This window comes from Tenrec ecaudatus, chromosome 5 (genome assembly GCF_050624435.1).
Source record: "Tenrec ecaudatus isolate mTenEca1 chromosome 5, mTenEca1.hap1, whole genome shotgun sequence".
NCBI classification, from domain to species: domain Eukaryota; kingdom Metazoa; phylum Chordata; class Mammalia; order Afrosoricida; family Tenrecidae; genus Tenrec; species Tenrec ecaudatus.
In genome coordinates this window covers 2,763,860-2,782,523 of record NC_134534.1, presented here as the reverse complement: position 1 = coordinate 2,782,523, position 18,664 = coordinate 2,763,860, and the positions used below count along the sequence as shown (strand labels likewise).

General features: G+C 59.0%; 1 protein-coding gene across 3 annotated transcripts in view; it reads right to left on the bottom strand.

Annotated features, from left to right (window-relative positions):
• Window positions 1–18,664, bottom strand: part of AGO2 (argonaute RISC catalytic component 2) — an 81,727-nt gene that overhangs the window by 14,992 nt on the left and 48,071 nt on the right. For 2 of the 3 annotated variants that reach the window (XM_075549221.1, XM_075549223.1), the window contains exons 2-14: window positions 16,673–16,868; window positions 15,997–16,117; window positions 11,672–11,853; window positions 10,498–10,634; window positions 9,505–9,639; window positions 8,394–8,481; window positions 7,687–7,834; window positions 7,084–7,203; window positions 6,841–6,969; window positions 6,216–6,349; window positions 5,120–5,304; window positions 3,960–4,119; window positions 1,801–1,891 (exon numbers count right to left, since the gene is read on the bottom strand). In XM_075549221.1, coding sequence (XP_075405336.1) covers window positions 1,801–1,891; window positions 3,960–4,119; window positions 5,120–5,304; window positions 6,216–6,349; window positions 6,841–6,969; window positions 7,084–7,203; window positions 7,687–7,834; window positions 8,394–8,481; window positions 9,505–9,639; window positions 10,498–10,634; window positions 11,672–11,853; window positions 15,997–16,117; window positions 16,673–16,868 — 1,826 coding nt within the window. The remainder of the gene's footprint in view (window positions 1–1,800; window positions 1,892–3,959; window positions 4,120–5,119; window positions 5,305–6,215; window positions 6,350–6,840; window positions 6,970–7,083; window positions 7,204–7,686; window positions 7,835–8,393; window positions 8,482–9,504; window positions 9,640–10,497; window positions 10,635–11,671; window positions 11,854–15,996; window positions 16,118–16,672; window positions 16,869–18,664) is intronic. The other variant, XM_075549222.1, reaches the window with a different exon arrangement.

Here is an 18,664-nt window from a genome sequence, read left to right as displayed (position 1 = left end):
AGCCCCCCTTGCCCCCTGCGACAAAATGCACAGAGCAAATACAAGAGGAAAACTACACTTGAAGTTGGGTGTTTCATTTTGTTTCTCAAGATACTGACTACCCTCCTCCCCTTCCCTTAGATAGTTGGAGTCAGGCTAGGGGTGGTAGGGAGAATTCAGGAGGGGCCCTGAACCCTGCACTCTTCCCCACTCTGCATTCAGCCACGTTTCACAAAGAAACAGAATGTTGCAACTCATGTTACGAAACACAATGTGTATCAATTGTTGCACGGAAACAAATCAGCTTTGTAAACTTCCACCCAGATGACAATTTACCAGGGGAAGCGAGGACAGAGGGGTCCGAGTCTTACATACAGTTGGCTCCTGCCGTCCTTGCTTCGGCAGCACGTGTTATGAAACACTCCAGCTAGGTCGTGAGAAAGCAACGGGGCCTTGAAAGCTGGGTCCGTTGCCTTTATTCCATTTTCTACAATCTTTCCCTGACATTTCCCTTGACTTTTGTAAATGTTTTTCTCATGAACTGGGTGAAGGTTTCCAGGGCAGGGCTGAGTCCAGCACCTCGTCCACAGCAAGTCCCCTAAAAAGCCCTTTGCCCACCACTGCCTGACCCTCTCCGCACTTAGTCCCGGGCAGGAGCCTGCCCTGGGCTTCAATTCGCGGCCCAGCACAAACGCAGGGAAGCTGCAGCAGCCCGTGACCAGCAGGTGAGGGACAGGCCCCGTGTGCGACTGTAAATCTTGGCCCTGCAGCCCAGGGCAAAACCTATGACCACCCCCCAAAAAAGCAAAAGAAACAAGCAAAAACCCCACACCACAGCTTCCCCACTCGGCCTGCCGGCTCCCACCAGCTGTAGTCCGTCTGCTGTACTGTGGTGGACTCTCCAGGAAGGAGCCTGGTTGGCCGGGGTGGGGTTGGGATGAAATGAAGTTTCTTAAAGTGGCTCCCTACCATTTATTTCCCTGATCCTGCACATCCCGGCCTCAGTGCTGGCGGTGACCTTCCCACTCGGTAGGGCACTCTGCTTTGCTAACGGACAGGAGAAAGGTGGGGGCTATACCCGGGGTCTCCACCCAGCCAGAAAGTGTCGATCATGTCACCTGCCTTTTGCTTCCTTGGGCTACGGTCTCCAGAAAGACACAAACCAGACCTCCCTCAAAGGCACCCCTGTGTTTCTGAGCCACCCTGGAGCAGAGACCCTGGGGTCTTGGGGGATGGATGAAGAGCTGGCATGGAGCCTGCTGACATCTCTGTCTGAAGTGGCCGAGAGGAGACCAGAGGCCTGAGTCCGAGACAGTGTGGCCATGGCCCACCCACGGAGGCCAAGGCCGAGGGACCACGTGGCCTAAGAGGCTGGGGAGCAGAGAGAGATGTACGTGGCTGCTGGCAAAAGAGAGGTGCTGCTGTGCCCCAGACTGTCTCCTTACTGTTTACTGGCCCTGCCTTGTGCTACCTGTTCACTCCCTGAGTTCTGTCTGTGAGTTCTGTGAGGTCACCCCGATGGACTGCTGACCCAGGAGGAAGGGGTGGTGTCAGAACAGGACAGGGTGGCCTGTCTGACAGAGGATGGAGGCTGGTGTCAGAACAGGACAAGGGAGGCGGGAGGCGGGTGAGAAGTAGCATTCTCCTTCTCCCTGGTAAAGCCAGGAGGTCAGAGGTCTCTTCTGTGCCATTTCTTCAGGGACAGTGCCAGCCCCACTGCTTCAGGCGCCTGTGACCCTGGCCCAGCCAACCCCCTGGCGCCATATGTCCCACTGATCTTTCAGGGCCCCACCCAGAGACTGGGGGGTGTTTTATACTCACAGCAGCAATCGAAGGCTTCTTCCCATCCCCAGCGGGTGGGTGGGTAACGTCAGCACCCAGGAAGATGACTGGCTGCTGGAAGACTGGAGGCCTGAGGAGGGGTCGGAGGGGGTGGTGTGTTAAGGCCACACTATAAAGGCACCCTGGTGACACAGCAAGCTAAGCATGGACTTCTAACTGAAAGGTTGGCAGTTCCAACCCACCAGGCGCCTGCTCCTCACAAGAAGGTGTGCACATGTCCCTGCCTGCCCGTGGAGATGAACACCTGAGGGGCTACTCCACTTGACCCTGCATGGCCTCTGTGAGCCAGGGCGACTCCAGGACAGCAGTGCGGTTCAGTTCGTGGTTAGGATGTTCCTGGGGTTGAGCTCAACTGCCCACTAAAACCTTGGAGATGAGTCCACCATGAGGTGCCACAGAGGAAAGGCCTAGCTGCCAACGTTGATACGCACCAGCCCCTGAAAGCCCCACAGGGTGGGGCTGCCTGGCAGGGAGCCAGCTCCTTGGTAACTGGGTGTGCGGGTGCAGTGCACGTTCTCCAAGGGACCCTTATCTTTTAATAAGGGGAACAGAAACACAGAGGGACAGGGCATCCCCGAGGTGGGGGCTGACAGTGTCAACAGCTTGGGGCTCAATGCTCTCTACCCTTACCCAGGCTTTATTGTGGGGTGTGTGCGCGCACACACGTACACACCACCACCACCACCATCCCAGAGATCCAACAAAGTCTGCCCGTCACACCTCTCCGGTTGTACAGATTCGAGCTTCATGTGTGTTTGTAGGGGTGCCGTGTGTGTGTGTGTGTGTATACACGCATACTGGCAGGGAGGACTGCCCTATGGATCCTCCATCTGCACAGCCGGGTGCTCCAGGGGCACCTACTCATGTGGAGCGCAGGACATGCATGGCCGAGAGCCAGTCTGCAGCTACCTGCTGCCTCTACTCGCTGAGGAGTGGGACCACCTGAGCCCTCACCCTGGGGCTGCTCTGGGAGGCCATGAGCTGATCAGTCAGGTGCTTCCCCAGTGTCTGGCAGCAGATTCCTTGCGACAGTGTCCCGCAGGTGCAATGGGTGGGAACTGACAAGAGGATAGAGGCACCATGGCTGGGGTATACCTGGCCCATAGCAGGGGCTACAGGGACCCTGTCTTTGCCGCCCTGCCTCCTGAGCAACCCTGGGCAGCCACGCCAACGCTGAGTCCCACAGCAACACTTGTCCCTAGCTGTGCCCTGGCCCACAGCTGAGGGGTGGCATTCCCAGGGCTTCTGTGCCTGCTCTCTGTGTCACTCGACTCTAACCTTTGGTGTGGAGGACACATGAACCCCCCCTACCCTTTATGACAGTCTGGGATTATCCCACTGGGCCCCGGGATGGCAAAGGGCACCTGGGAGGAGGCTCCATGCCTGATGGCCAAGAGCCTGCCCCTCTGAGGGTGCCCAGCCCTGGGGACCAGCCTATGGACAAGGACTCAGAGAAAGCATCGTGAGGGCCACACTGGTTTCTACCTTGGGCAGGTTACGATGCTTTACTGTCATGTCGTCCCATCAAGCTGCCTAAGTCATGGTCAAACAGCCTGCTGCAGTTCTGTGTCCCCACTTGGACTCTCAGACTCTGCAGGGTCATCCTCAACCTCCACCAGGACCCAGGGGGCAGAGGTCGGAGAGAGAGGGAGTAGACACACCCCACCACTTCTACCTCCCTGCTCACGCCACACTCCTACCCCCACCGTCCAGATGCTCGGCCGGTGCCTCTGCATGCCCACCGTGACCCCTGACCTTCCCTTGGCTGACACTGACCAGTGGCTTCTCCAGCGGCTCAGGCCAACCACCTCAGAGGTGGCCTTGATCACATTTCTTACTCCCTGCCCTCCCTCAACCTCCAGTCTACCAGTCCCTCCCGAGCCCCACTGCTCGTGCATACGTCCTTCCACCACCACCTTCCTACTGGGTGGCTCAAAGCCTCCTCCCTGCCCTCCTCAACCCTCCTGCAGCCCCAGAGCACAGGACCCTGCAGCTGGGCGTAAGGAAGCCCCGCCTCCACAGTGGCCCTCAGGCCCGTCACAGCTGTCTTCCCCTCCCGCTCCTGCGCTGACTGCTCAGGGCACTACCCGGAGGGCTTCCCTCATGGGAACTGTGCACGCCTCCCACGGGGCACTCACCTGCCCTGGGGCAGCAGGATGTTGTTCACGCCTCCCAGCTTGACGTTGATCTTCAGGCAGAGGTTGGACAGTGTCTGTGGGGTGGTCCGCTGCACGTTCTTCATCTGCACACACTGCGTGGCCATCCCCAGCACCGTGTCACCCACGCGCTTCACTTCAGCTGTCGGACAGAGGTCACACGCTCAGCGTCTGCCTGCACCCCCCCTCCTGCCACTGCCAACACACAGTCACAGCGCACACCGCTCAAGGCTCGGGGCTGCTTTCCTTCTGCTGACCCAGCCTGTCTCCACAGCCCTGCGCTCCCTCGGGGCGGGCGCAGCCAGTCCCTGCAGTGTGTGCAGGACCATGGGGGTGTGGCACTCGGTGACCGGGGCACCCCAGGCATTCTAGGGCTCACTGACCCCCTTCACAGATGACAGGTTTTACCCAGGGAATCACGCGAAGCCCTGCGCCGAGCAAGTCTATGGGCGCTGCTGTCCTGTGGGCAGGGGCCACTGCCGGGCCCCTGCTTGTGCTTCCCTGTGCCATATTCACACAAGCAAGGACCTGTGACCTGGGCTGTGCTGTGGAGGCCTAGGAATGCCCACCCCCTACGGGATCCCAAGCTGGCCTGTCCCACTCATCAGTGTGCTCTCGGTGGGGGTGGGGGAAGCCAAGGAGTGCTAGAAGTCAGGAACCTGTTCCCATCACGTAGCTGCCGAGGGTCTCCCCACCCGTTTCTCCCAGGCTCACAGCTGCTGGAAACACTGACCCCCGAGCCCACTCTTCCTGGCCCTCTCCTTCTGGGTGTGGGACCTCTGTGCTCCAGGGTCCCTCAGCGCCCACATACCAGTGCCCCTACCCACGCCCAGAGAGCGTGCACCCCAGATACAGGTCTCCCTGCTGCCACCGGAGGTTCTGAACAGAAGTATGTGCCCTGGTTTCCGCATGCTTCAGGACCGGGGCCAGCCCACCCCGCACCCCCGCCCCCCACCGGGGCAGGCCACTGAGAGTAAGTCTGTGTGAGGGCTCTGAGGTGGTGAAGAGGGGATGGCCCCCTTGGGTGGGGAGGGCAAGGGGCTGACCCTCATGCAGAATTTGGGCACCACGACCCCAGGAGAGGTGGGGGTGGCCTGGACAATCCCTGGGCAGCGGAACCCCAGCCAGCGAGAACCACCTACCGTAGACAGGGGTCTTGCCCGGCAGGATGACCACGACCAGCTGCAGGCCGGCGTAGGTGTTCTTGAGGTGGCGGAACATGGGCTCCACGCTATCGGCGCCCTGGGCGTACTTGCAGAAGCACGGCTGGCCCTGGATGGGCATCCCGGCATCCCTGGAGATCTTGCGCAGCTGCTCCGTGAAGGACCTGCGGGGGGGACGGGACACAAGACAGCCATGCTGGGGCGCTGACCCAAAGTCCACCTAGACTCACAGTGGCCCTGGAACGAAGGCAGCGCAAGGGCTTGTCCTCCTACAGTGGCCGATGGAGCAAACACACCAAGCACATTATCCAGCAGGAAGCCTGGTTCTCATGCACTGCCATGGGGGGGGCGCTCTCTGACACAGTCACCTGTCGGACGGAGAAATTCCATCCTGGGCTCTTGGGGCTACCCCATAGAGAGGCAGGCAGGCTCAAGCTCAGGCCCTCCTGGTGGGCAGCAGAGCGCCACCAGGGCCCTTATGTCCTAGCGGTGCCCCTCAGAAGACGGGTGACCTTCTGGGGCTGGGTTCTGAACCACCCCAGGCAACACAGAGGGATGGCCTGGCCATTAGTGTGGGCAAGGCCGCATGGGGGCAGCCCAACACCTCGTGTAGGACTCGGCGTGGCCCCTTGGCTGACACCTGCTTGTCACGCTCGCCACTAAGAACCCAGCGACCCTGGCTGGCTCCACTCTGCGGGACAGCTGCTGCACTCGCAGGGAGCCACGGCCTTTTACATCGACACCCGAGTGCCAGCTGTCGTGCCCAACAGCCCCTACTGGCCAGGGCAGGAGCCCTTGAAAGGAAGGCGCACCCTTAGCAGCTCTGGGCCCCTGGGTGCCGGGCATTTTTACAGTACAGGCAATGATGAGGGAACTGCCTGTTTGGGCGATAGGGCACGTAATGTGGGTGTGGGGCATGGAAACCAGGACACAATGGCTGCAGCTGGGCCAACTGGCCCCTTAAGAGGCACGCTGAGGGAGGGGGCGCAGGCGAGCAGCCCCTCGGTAACTGAAAATAGAAGCCACGCGACACGAGGTCACGTGCTCCTGCCCCTCGCCTACCCAGGGCACTTACTTCAGGTGGACTTCGGTGCACTGGCGCTGGGGAGCAAAGCAGGCGATGGCCCACACCTTGATTTCGATGCCCGTGTGGAACTGCTTGTTCCGCATGTCCCAGACACCTTGCACGGGGGTGGCAATCGCCTTGTTCTGCAAGACACCAGGGGAGCGTGTCTCTCTGTCCTTGGCCCAACAGCGGCTCCCTGGGCAAGAACAAATCCCACGTCCACCTGCCTCCCCACCAGGAGTCTGGGTGAAAAGTGGACAGCCAGATGAACAGAAGCTGAGACAGTGGGATCTCCCCCGCCCGCAAAGGGCAGAAGAGCAGCACTGCCCCGGTGACTTTCCCGGGCTGTCATCGTATGGGGGGTAGAAAGCCTCCTTTTTCTCCCGAGGAGCAGCCGGTGGTTTTGAATGTGTAAGCCACTATGGTTAGCAGGCAATGTGTAAGCCACTATACCGCCAGGGCTCCAGAGGACTAGACAGACAGTAAGCTATAAAAACCGCACAAGCCTCTGGAATGGAACTCTATGCTGAGAGAGCAAGTGCCGCACAAAGATGCTTTTTAACTGATGAGGCCCAGCCCTGCCCCAGCACATGCAGCCCGACCTTAACACACACAGCCCTGCCCCCCAGCGCACATGTACCCTGCCCCCGTAGAGGATGGAGGGTGGCTGGAGGACCCGCCCGGTCACGTCTGTCATCTCATCTTTGACCATGATGCCGAATTCACGCACGTAGGGGTCTGTATTAAAACTGGCACTTCGCATCTTGCAGGGGGAGAGAGAGAAAAAAATCCATTAGATACCGTCTTGTTCCCCCAGCTCATGTCTATGCTAACCAGTGAGGGCTCCCCGACCCTGGGACCCCGGGCTGCCCCTCACCAGTTTGCTGATCTCTTCCTGGCGGTCCGGCGCAGACCTGGCCGTCGCTCTGATCATGGTAGAGGTTTGATTGTCAGTGAGTTTCTTGATACACCTCTGTCCAGCCACTATGTTGCAGACCTGTGGAGGGAGGGGACAAACGGCTCTATTGGACACACACCTTCAGCCCTGAACACTCTGCTGGGCTAGGACCACGGTGGTGGTCTGCCTGAGCCCCCCAGGAATGGTAGGCTGCAGGAGGCCACAGTGCCCCCCAGCACGGACGAGGGAGCCCAGGGCTGTAGTGCCCAGTGCCTGCATGGGTTGGAGCAGAGCTCTGCCTGCTTTCTGAACGGCTGTGTCTAAAAAGCCAAAGCCGCCTCTGGTGGACTTGTTCCCATTCCAGCACACGCCCCTTGCAAGCCAAGGCCCTTCCCGAGGAGAGTGGTTCCCGAGGACTCATCACTTGACAACTCCTTTCACCCAGACACCAATCCTGCCCCATTTCACTCATAGATACACTGAGGCTCAAAGAAGTGAGTGAGCTAGGCTTCCTACTCTGCCCGGGCGGCAGACATGTGAGTGTGGACTGGATATTCCACCTTGGCCATCCAGGGGGCTTACCTCCAGAGGAAGGTAGGTGTGTTTCTGCTCCTGCCCGACTTGTAAACATGGGAGGTGGGGGTAGCGCAGCACCAGCTTGTGCCTGTCCTTGAAGTACTGGGCCACCGTGCACTCCACGGTCTGGCCGCTCTCCTGCTGCAGCGGGAACCTGCGGCACAGGGTGGCCAGAGAGGGCTGAGCGTGTTGGAAGGGGACTGGGGGTGAGCAGGGTGGGGCAGTCCTCCTTCAATGCCTTGCCTGTGTGGGGGGTGTCCACTCCTGTACACTGGATTATCTGGGATACCTCAGAGTACTTCAACACCCCCCCCATCCCTGGAGCTGGGCAGCCCAGACACTCGTGTGTTCACACCGTGTATGACCCTCTGTGCTGCGTGTCTTGTACCCACTGTGTGCAAAAGGGTCAGGGCAGAAGGCGGCCATCCAACCTTCTCTGCCGATGCCACGGACCCAGCAGCTCCACAGGAAGCAGCGGCCTCTTACAGTAAGAGAACACGTCCTCTCAGCTGGGGTGGGGAGCTTCTCTGAGGCTGAGCCCAGGGTCTGACTGGGGTGGGGCCTCCCCTGCAGGGATGGTGCCTGTACAGCCAGGGCCACACCGCTGGCACCGACTGCCCTGGCCTAGGCTGCTGGGCTGTCCCTGCAGGCCTCCCAGCAGAGATGTCCTTTAGCCACAGTGGGGTCAGTGAGGGGCAGGGGCAGGGCTTTACGTTTGGTGGCTGGCAGGCCGCCGGGTCACGTTGCAGACGCGGTACTTCCTCTTCATCTGGCCACAGTGCGTTATCTCCACCTTTAGACCTGAGGATAAACCCACACCCATGTCAGTACTAGCTTCGGCCCTGTCGGGAGACCAGCTCCCTGCCCCAAAGAGGAGCCAAGTCCTGGGGTCCCGGAGGTGCTTGGGACCCTTGCCTTGGCTGCAGGATGCTGGACCAGGGATGGCCAAGGCCAGAGACACCCCTTTCAAAGACAGAGGCCTCGCTTGGGGCTCTGCTCATCCCTTTGGGCGGACACTGAGAAGGCAGGCATGGACAAGGAACTTGATGAGGGCAGAGCGGCCGTGGGGCCTGAGTGTGGAGATCAGCTCATGTAGAGAACAGCATGAGATGCCGGCCACCCTGAAGATGCTCTGCCTGAGGGGACCGAGGCCCAACGAGGCCAGGGGACCCTCCCCTGTCCACAGTCTGCTCCTCACCCCGCTGAGGACACACTGACCTGGGAAGCAAGCTGCATCACCTCCACCTGCTGAGCCAGTTCTGACTCACAGCTACCCTAGATATTCCCGGGGCCAGAGTTGTCTGGGGGGCTTGTGGGCTGTGATCCTCAGGGACCCGATGCCCAAGTCACCCTACTATGAGCCCTGGGGTGGGATCCACGTGCCCGCCTTGTGGCTAGCAATCACTGGGCCATTGTTACCGTGCGCCAAAGTCAATTCCGACTCCTGGAGACCCTACGGGACAGAGCAGCCCTGCCCCACGGGTGGCTGAGGCTGTCACTTCTCGTTCCAGCCACCAACCCCTTTGGTTAGCAGCCACGACCTTTCACCAAGGTGGCATCGGGCTTCCTCCACCAGTACACAGTCCGCTGCCCGTCTCTCACTGAGCTTTTCGCAGGGTGCAGACAGAACTGCACATGGTCCCAGGGCTACCACATCTTGGGGGACACAGTAAAACTAAGGGGGTGTTTGCCTGGTATTTGGGTTTTCCCCATTCATTGAAGTGGACCTTGTTCCTCTCAGGGACAATCTGCTACAGGCTGGTGTCTCCTGGCACCTGGACCCCTCCGCCCAACCTCAGCCTCCCAGTCCCCAGAGAGGATTACCTTTGATTTCTTTGGTAAACTTGACCCTTTGGGAATCTGTCAGAGTTTTTTGTTGTTCTTCAATACTTTTAAAATCCAGAACTTCGCAAACGAACTCGATCACAGGCTGTGCCTTATAAAAGGCTGTCGCCGAGACTGCAGGCAGGCAGAGAAAGACAGCGCGGCCATGAGCACGGTCCTGCTCCTGACGCGCTGTGCCTGGAGACCCCTGGGGACACCTGCTGCACCACCCCCAAAGCCCACCTCCAGAGTTCACACGCAGGATAGGCTGCCCGGCGTTCCCCCCAGTCTGGGCTGGTGAAACACACACAAAACCCGACAGCCCTGGCCACGTCTGGGGTTTTCCGGAACCACTGTGCTTTAAACACTGATGGTGGGAGGCTCGGCTCTCTCTCAAAGTTATCACTACATATTGTAAGTTACTGTTTTCCTTTCTCAAGTTGGTTTTTATTGCTGCCAGGTATATACGACAGCTGAGCACACTCCTCTTCAGGGGGTCCTGCAGGTACAGTCGTCTGCAGTCTGTGTTTCCACCACGCGCATTGCCTCTGAGCTACTCCGCCCCATGCACACCACTCATGGCCCACTAGGGTCGACGGGCTCCCATCTGCACAGACCTCAGAAGAGCACAGCCCTCGGAGCAGCGTTTCTTTTTCCGTGAAGCTAAGCTATTGTTGGACTTTAAGGAGACTCTCAGGGGGATCTCTGGTTTAAGATTTGAAGGCGATATCAAGGCTATTGTTAAGGGGGTTGAACCAGCATCCATGGCAACAGAAAGCAAGGAGTCCATGGGGAAATTCTGTATTTTGCTCTGCATTCCCTACCTGCCGGCACCCACACCCATACACCACCTCCCCTCCCCCCCGCCGAGCTGGGCACCATCTAGTTCTTCCGGTCTCATGGCAAAGGAGGCTGATGTCCAGAGAGCCCTAACTAAGATGGCCTGGCCTATCAGCACCCTCCCTCCCAGCCCCATGACCAGCCTTCGCTCACCGTCAATATTCAGCATCATTTTCCAAAGCGAGGGTCTGACGGACTGGTGGAAGCCGAACCAGACCTCTCGGCCCCCGCCCAGGGGGTTGGAACAGCCCTCGGAGGCAGTAAAGAAGGAGCGGCCCACAGGGGTGTACCTGGAACAGAACGCCCTGTGTGAGCACGTGCGCTTTCCAGAAAAGGCAGGCCTCTTCACTCGGCCTTGCCCACGGGAAGGGAACACAGCGTGGGTGGCAGCCTGGATGGTGAGACCTCAGGGTGGGGTCCACTTTCCTTCCTGAGCACCTTCCCAAGAGCAGACTGGGGGCTGTCATGACTTGAGTTATGACACCCCAATCCTAAGCTTGGTGCTTGTGCTGCCAGCCCATTGGAAGGGGCCTCTCTGGCGTTTGTGAGGGAAGGCTAGTGTGGGCAGTCTGGGCCTTGTCTCTGGAAAGAGGAGAGAGATTAAACAGGCCGGCGGAGCGGAGATGGAGGAGAACAGATGCCAGGAAGCAGGGAGCCCTGCAAGGAACAGAGCTGAGGAGACACAGGCCTTCCCTCCCCCCCCAGGCCAAGCATGTGCGTGCGCGCGCGCGCGCGCACACACACACACACACACACACACACCTCGGAGTGGTCCTTGCCCTGGAGCCCTTTCCCTGAATTCTAGCCCTCTACCCTGTGGGTTACATGCTGGGCTGCGATCCAAATGGTCCGCAGTTGGAAACCCCCAGCAGCAATTCGGGAGAAAGACAGGCTGTCTGCTCTGTCGATGACGATGAGTGTCGGGAACCCACAGGGGGCGCTGTGAGTCCGTTTGTTTCTGACCCAAAGAGGGGTGGGGGGAGAGAGAGAGAGAAAGACAGAGAGAGAGAAAGAAGAAGAGGAGGAGATAGAAATAGAGAGAGAGAAGAGAAGAGAAGAGAAGAGAAGAGAAGAGAAGAGAGAAAGCTTGTGAACTAGTGTGAAAAGTTGGCTTCTGTGGCCATGGGCACAGAGCAGCTCCATGGTGCAGTGGGTACTAGAAAGCCTCCCCAGAGCCAGGACCCCAATTTCAGACCTCCAGCCTCCTTAGCTGGGAGAGGACAGATGGCTTTCCTCGTGGCGTCCCTGACAGCAGCAGGGAATGACGTGGTAGCGGCAGTACACGCTACAGACTCAGGCACCCCTCTCGGGCCCTTGGACCTCTCACCTCATGGACGGCAGGTGCCGCATGACCACATCCAGGGCCTGGATCGTCTCGAAGGGCACGCTGGACAGCCGCCCTGAAAGTGCATCGTGTAACGCCTGCAGGCTCACGCAGGACACCCACTTGATGGACACCTTGAAGATGCGGTCCTTGCCTTCCCCAGGCAGGGTGACCTCCAGCTCCACCTGTGGGTGCAGAGCATATAGGGTCAGGCACGTGCCAGTGGGCTGCCACGGTTCTGTGACTGGAGGGCACAGGCGCTGGTCTCCACAGCGATCTGGCTTCCCCGGCTGTGCCCAGTGTCTGAGCTCGGCAAGGGGAGAGAGACCACGCCTTGACCAAGCCATGAAGCCGAGGAACTGGTCAGCCTGCAGGACTCAGGAAGGTGCCACTGCCTTGCTGGTGGATGCCCATTCCTGAGCGCTACCCACTGTGCCACCACCAGGGCTCTTCTTAACCATACCGCTTCCCCCGCCAGGTCTGCTGGATCTGCCCAAGAGTCCATGGGGGAAGCCCCATTCTCTTTCCACTCCGCTTTCCTACCAACTTTTTAAAGCCCCACCCTTGTCTGGATGAAATGTTCTCAGTTGGCCAGCTTGCACCTGTGACAAAAGCAGAGCCCCCTACTTGCTCACCCCCACCCCAGGTACAGTGCCATTTGGCTCACTGCATCATGCACCAGACCTGCCCTCTGTTCCAACCTGCCTCTCACCATCCCCAGCACACACTCAGGAGTCCTGCCCGTCACAGAGCCACCGATCGACCGGCACACATGGGCTCCAGGTGGACACACCTGCTGTGCTGTCGGCCCCGCACTGGAAATGGGCTCCCAGAACAAGCATATGTTCTGCTGTGTAAAGAGGGCATGTCTCCTACAAAGTGACAGGTTCTAGACATCTAAGAGCAAGCTGGAGGGTGGGAGGGGGTGGCATGCTTGGAGGCGAGGAGAAGGCTGACAGCAAGGGAGAAACCAAGCTAAGCCAAAGAACAGGAGCTGGCTTCACGGGAGCAACCCTGGGAGCTCAAGGCAGGACCTTTGGACCTAGATGGTGGGTACAGAGCCTTTGTTTCAATATTCTCTCTCTGTTTTAATTTAGTCTCTTTTAAATGGTGTGCGCTTACTTCTACCTTGGCAGATCTACCCTGGCCTAGAGTGTCACCACGAGTCAGAATTGACTTGATGGCCTTGAGTTTGCTTTGAGAATGATTTCTATTTATTCTTCCTTTAAAAATTCTTGTTTCGTGGACGTATGTATGGTGATAAGCGTTGTATGAGCCCCCAATAAAGTGAGTAAAAAATATTCTTGTTTCTTTTCAATTTGGTGGTTGTTGGTTGGGACTACACAAAGTGGAGCCAACGCCAATTCAACCATGTCAGCAACCCTGACACTGAGCTGGGCAAGCTTTCTGGGCTAACGTTTCTGACCTGTCTCTCCCGGTCCTGAACTCCCTGACCCCTGGCAGCCTATCTAATCTCTTCCACGGCTGTGGTCCCTTTGATCCCTGTAAACACGCTCAGATCTCTGAAGACCAAAATGTTACGAGCACACACTCTCTGTGGGATTGTGAGAAGACTTCCGGAGGTGTTGTTGGTTGATGGTTGAGGGGTTATCTCAAGGTAACAGTGTCAGGGCCATGCCGTGCCTCTGTGGCTCCAGGAAGGCTGGGCCCCCGTGAGAACAAGACTCTTCTTTATCTTCTGTTTACAGTATTTCCTAATAAAAATAAGTCTCATAAAAAGAACAATAACGAAAGGCTACCACTCGACCAGACCACAGAAGAATCGATGCTTTGGGGTTACGAGACTGGAGAAGAATGTTAATGGCACCATTCATGGCCAGAAGAAAGAACAAGCCCATCTGGGAAGAAGCTTGGACACGTTTATCAGGAGAGACCAGACCCTGGGGAAGGACGTCATGCCTGGTAAAGTGGCGGGTCAGGAAAAAGGAGGAAGACCCTCAGGGAGATGGCCTGAGATAGCAACAATGGGCTCCCTCCAAGGGCAGGGCATGAGGACGCACACACACACACACACACACACACACACACACGGCAGGGCCAGGCAATGTTTTGCTCACTGTGAGGCACTAACAGCCATGACCCCAGGTTCATGTGCTCCCCCGACCAAAAGGTTGGAGATGGGAGTTCACCCAGAAGAAAGGAATGGGAGGGGGGGGGGGGGTCCCACATCCCGAAGAGCCAGCCGCTGACCCTTCCTGGAACACAGCTCTCTTGATACCCGTGGGGTCTCAGTAGCTGGTATAGGTACCGGCACCAAGGGGACGGGAATGTTCATTTCACCCAGCGACCTGTTCTTTCTGCCATGCGCACGGCCACCTCCGTCTTCAGTCAGCGATGCACAGGCCTGGAGGTCGAGCGAGCTGCCCAAGCTCACGTGGGATGAAGCAGAGGGCTGCCCTTCTTGGAGGACCACTTCCAGAAAAGGACACAGATCCAGTGTGGCCGTGGCCAGCTGTTCCCACTGAGGGTGGGTGCTTCAGTGTGGATGACAAGGACATCTTGTTCTCCCCAAGACAGTTATGGGCAATCAGGAGGGAGCGGCTGTCAGCTGCTGCTGTGCCGTTTGTTCCCAACAGTGGGGTCCCCCGGGGCACAGCATGGGGGCGAGAATGAGTGGGGCTGACAGGTGGTTCCAGCCTCAGGGACGTGGAAGACTGGCAGGCTGCGAGCCAGCTGAAGGAATCCAGTCTCCCTCCTCCTGGAAAACTGCCCAGTGGGCAGCACAAGAAAGGGAGAGACCAGCAGGAATATTGGGACACCAGGGGACAAGGGCAGAGCCTCATTTTAAAGAGGGCAGAGGAGTAGGGGGGGGGGCACTGCATGTAAAACACTCTGTGCACTAGGCAAGGAGCTCTGGTGGTGCAGCACTTGATCGCAATCCTTTGGGAGGAAGATGCACAGCCTGCTTTGTAGCTCTGGAAGCCCTGTGGGCAACTGCATGCTGCCCTACTGGGTCGCTGTGAGTCAGGGCCAGGTGGGTCTCAGGGGGTTAGGTACAGGATCAGGAACCTTGGTGGCACCCACGAGTCACAAAGTCGGAGAAAGATGAGGCTGACTGCTCCTAAGACAACAGGCTCGGAGACCCTAGGGGGGCAGTCCTGCCCCATCATAAAGGCTGAGTCTGGGCGGGAACTGGTCGACACAGGATGTGCAGGGGCCCGGGCCAGACACCTGTTGCTGGGCTGGCAGTGGCGCCGTGCCCAGAGAGGGCCTGTCTGCAACAGGGGCCTGTGCCAGGGGTGCAGCTGCTGGGCCCTGTACCACAGCCTGCACACAGGGGACGGACGTGCCGGCACTGGATCTCCATGTGTTCCAAGAGGGGGGGGGGAGACAGATTCTAGTCTGTACAGCAAATCCTCCCTTCTAAGGCACTCTCCACAAATGTCACTGGAGGCAGGCCCTCCCACCTCCACTCCCCACCCGTCTGCTCAACTCCCTGTACCCCCACAGGTTGCCCTGGTCAGCCTGGGCCATACGGTCCCTTGCCCCCTGGATTCTCAGCTGCCCACCTGGTACTGCTGAGGGTCCAAGTGGCTTAGAGGGAGAATGGACCCCAAACCCAGATGCTACAAACATCTCATGGGGACCTTGTCAACCAGCACCCCTACCCCACCCCCAACGGGCAGCCAGGGAGCAGGGGTGGAAAGGTGTGTGTGCCTGGCTGGGCCTGCAGCTGTTTGTTCTTTCAAGCCCCGTGGCCTCGGCCTTTGCCCCTGCTCTGCTCACACACAGCCCCCACCGGCGCCCTGCAGTGGGGACCCTGATGGAGGGTCTGAGGACGGGCTGCGGCCAGCTTGCTTTTGTAAACGACACACGAGGAGCAGGAACAGTGAGGAAAAAATTGACCTGGTCAATGCGACCCATACCGCCCGGTAGAAAAAGACCACCAACCACATTCACTGTCCACCCCCACCCCCAAAACAAACCAAAAACCTAAACCCACTGCGGCTGAGCCACCTCTGCCTTCCAGCAAGCCAGGAGCACGGCGCCCTATGGCATCCCCAAATTACCCCGCGGGGCTCCCCAAATTGTCGATTTTTACAGGGGCAGACAGCCTGGTCTGTCTTCGTCAGAGCAGCAGGTGGGTTTGAACTGAGGGCCTGGCTGTGAGCAGCGCAGCCTGCCTGCCTCGAAGAAGCGGACACGTACCCCGGGGGTGACAGTTAATTCTACTGTTTCCCGCTTCCCTTCCCCGCCAGCTGCTGGCCAGCCAGCCTTGGGCGGTGGGGCAGCGTGCACGTCTCTGCTGCCCTGGGATGCGCAGCCGAGGTGGACGGCAGGCAGCGCATGCGCAGTCGCGGACTCACCTTCTCCCTCCCGATGGGGAGGGGCATGGCCGTGTACAGGTTCTTCCGTCCATCGAACACCGGCTTCCGGTCCCCGAAGATCTGTGTTTTAAAGTGCTGCACCATATGCTCCACTATCTCCCTGCAACACAGAGGCCAGCGAGAGGTGGGCGCGCGCCGGGGACGTCCGCCCGACCGTGGCCCCGCGAGGCGCCTCCCGCGTTCCGTGAGGAGCCACGCCAAGGGAGCGGGCCTGGCGGCAAAAAACGACAGCGAGGCCCCTGCACACCCCACTTTCCCACGGTCGCCCCTTGGACGCAGAGCGGCAGACATCCGGCCCCCAGCACTCCTCCCACACGGGGACGACATGAGGGGCGAGACGCTGCGAGCAAAGGCTCCCTCAGCAGAGACTAGTAGGGCGCGCACGTGCACGCGCCCACGGAGAAGGGGAAACTAACAGACCTAACGTGAGTCACGGAGGCCGGGCCCCACTCTGCTGGGACAACTGGGACGGGCCAGACTCTGCGGGGCTTGGGAGAACGCTCTGGAATGGCAGCAGGGGTCGGCCTCCATGCGTGTGATTCCCTGTGCCTAAGGACTTCTCTCTCCCAACGCTGCCGGGAGCTCTTAGGGCGGTGCCCTACGCAACTAACTGAAGGCCCAGACAGGCCAGCGTGGGAAAGGGGCGACAGAATACCTGTTGACTCTGCGTGGGCATTTCTCAGGCTTGATGTCCAGTTCATAGTGGTAGATGTCGATTTTGGGAATGTCCATTTCGAAGAAATTGGCCTGTAATTTGATTGTTCTTCCAGAGGTCCCGAAGTCGGGTCTCGGAGGGGGCTTGAAGGCATATCCTTGGAGGGGGGGTGTTGCTGCCAGAGAAGACACCACCGCTGGAAAAGCAAGGACATTGGCTGTTACACAGGGACCTCATGGGGGCCATCCACCTCCATCCCATAGCCCTTACACCAGCTGGGTCACCGCAGGCTCAGGGCCCCTCCCACACACCAGTGACTCCCTGGCTGTCTTCCCCCAATGGTTCGCTGAGTGGTTCTTCCCCCCACCCCCACACTCCCAAGTGAGGTCTTTGTCCACAGGGCCAGCCCGACTGGGGCACAGGGCTCCTGACAAAAGAGCAGTTCCCAAACCACGTCCTCCCCGGCTAGGGCCTCACCATGCCCTCTCAGACAGCCACCCAGTATGCCTGCTTCCGCAGCCTACCCCTCGACCCTCAGCCTTATCTCTTGACCTGTTTCTCATGCAGGGAGCCTGCCTGGGCTCCCAGCGCCAGATGCGCCCCCCTCACCCCCATCCACTTCAACTCTGCCAGTCTGCCTTTGCTCAAGCACCTCCGTGCCAAGCCCCCAGCACCTGCTTAGACATGCAGGCCCCCACAGGCCTGCAGTCTGCTCACCTGCGGCCTTCCCTGCTTCTGGCCTGGACATCACAGCTCCCAGCTGGCCATCCCTAGAGTGGTCCTTTGCTCCTCCCTGCCTCTACCTGGGTGGGCAGCTCAGAGCATGTTTGCCTCTGCCTCCACCTCCCCATCGGACCTTGAGCTGCAGTCCCTTGGGGGGGGGTTGCGTTGATTAAACACTCCCCTACTTGTCCTGGAGTAGACTTGAGGGTCAGGGAGGTGATGGGGGTAGAGAGAGGCCCAGTAAACGGGGCTTTCCAGCAGGGTGTTTACCAAGCCCTATTGGGGTAGTGGTTAACTACCAGCCACTCCGCAGGAGAAAGACGGGGCTTTCTACTCCAATCTCGGAAACCCACGGGGCAGCCCTAACCCTGTCCTGTAGGGTCACAGTCAGCATCAACTGGATGGCAGTGAGTCGCAGGTTGCTTACACAGTCACCACACCCTGCCCAGGCCCCATGTATCACCCCAATTCCACACCCGGTCAACACAGTGCCCACCACCCCTGCGCCGCACAGGAGTCACCCTCCTTTGCTTCCACACAAGGTCAGACTCAGCGCTACCAGGCAGGTCCCAGCCCTCAGTGTGCTCAGCCCCGCTGCACATGCCCGGTGGGTTTCAGAGCAACCTCTTCCTTCCCATACAAGAGGTTGGACAGATGGACAGTGTGTGACTAGGCAGCAGACCAGCAACAATGACACTTGTGTCTCATTAAAACGCAGAGAGCAGTAGCCACTGCAATGCCCTGTGGGGCTGAGTACGTTAGAGCAGGATTGTGCTCTAGGTTTCCACAGCTGTGGTCAGTCAGGACTTTCTTCTGAGGCACTGAGGTGGCGCAAGACCCAGGATGGGGCGAAGCCCATCATGGCAGCCAACGGAATGGCAACCAGGAGTGGAGTCACGCAGAAGCCAGCCCTTCCAGAAGTCACATTCAAAGCACGGCCTTAGAAGGTGGCGAAAGGCCACGTGTCCTTGTGACTGGGCGAGTTTTAACTGATACTGGAACACCTATCTGTGTAGGCTGGTATTTTGTTAATTGGCTCGCTGCACTCCCTGCCGACCTGTTGAGGAGGCGGCTGTCGACAGTTACCCGGGCTGGGCCCACTGTCTTTCTGACTCTCAGACTGGCTTATAGCCATGCTGCGAGGATGCAGCAGGCCCCTAATGCCCTGTGCTTGCCCACCTGGAACCCGACTGCCTCCCAATGCTTCACTGGTAACATGTTTACAGACCTTAGACCGTTCCTCCTCGACCCACTGCTGCACACGTGTGC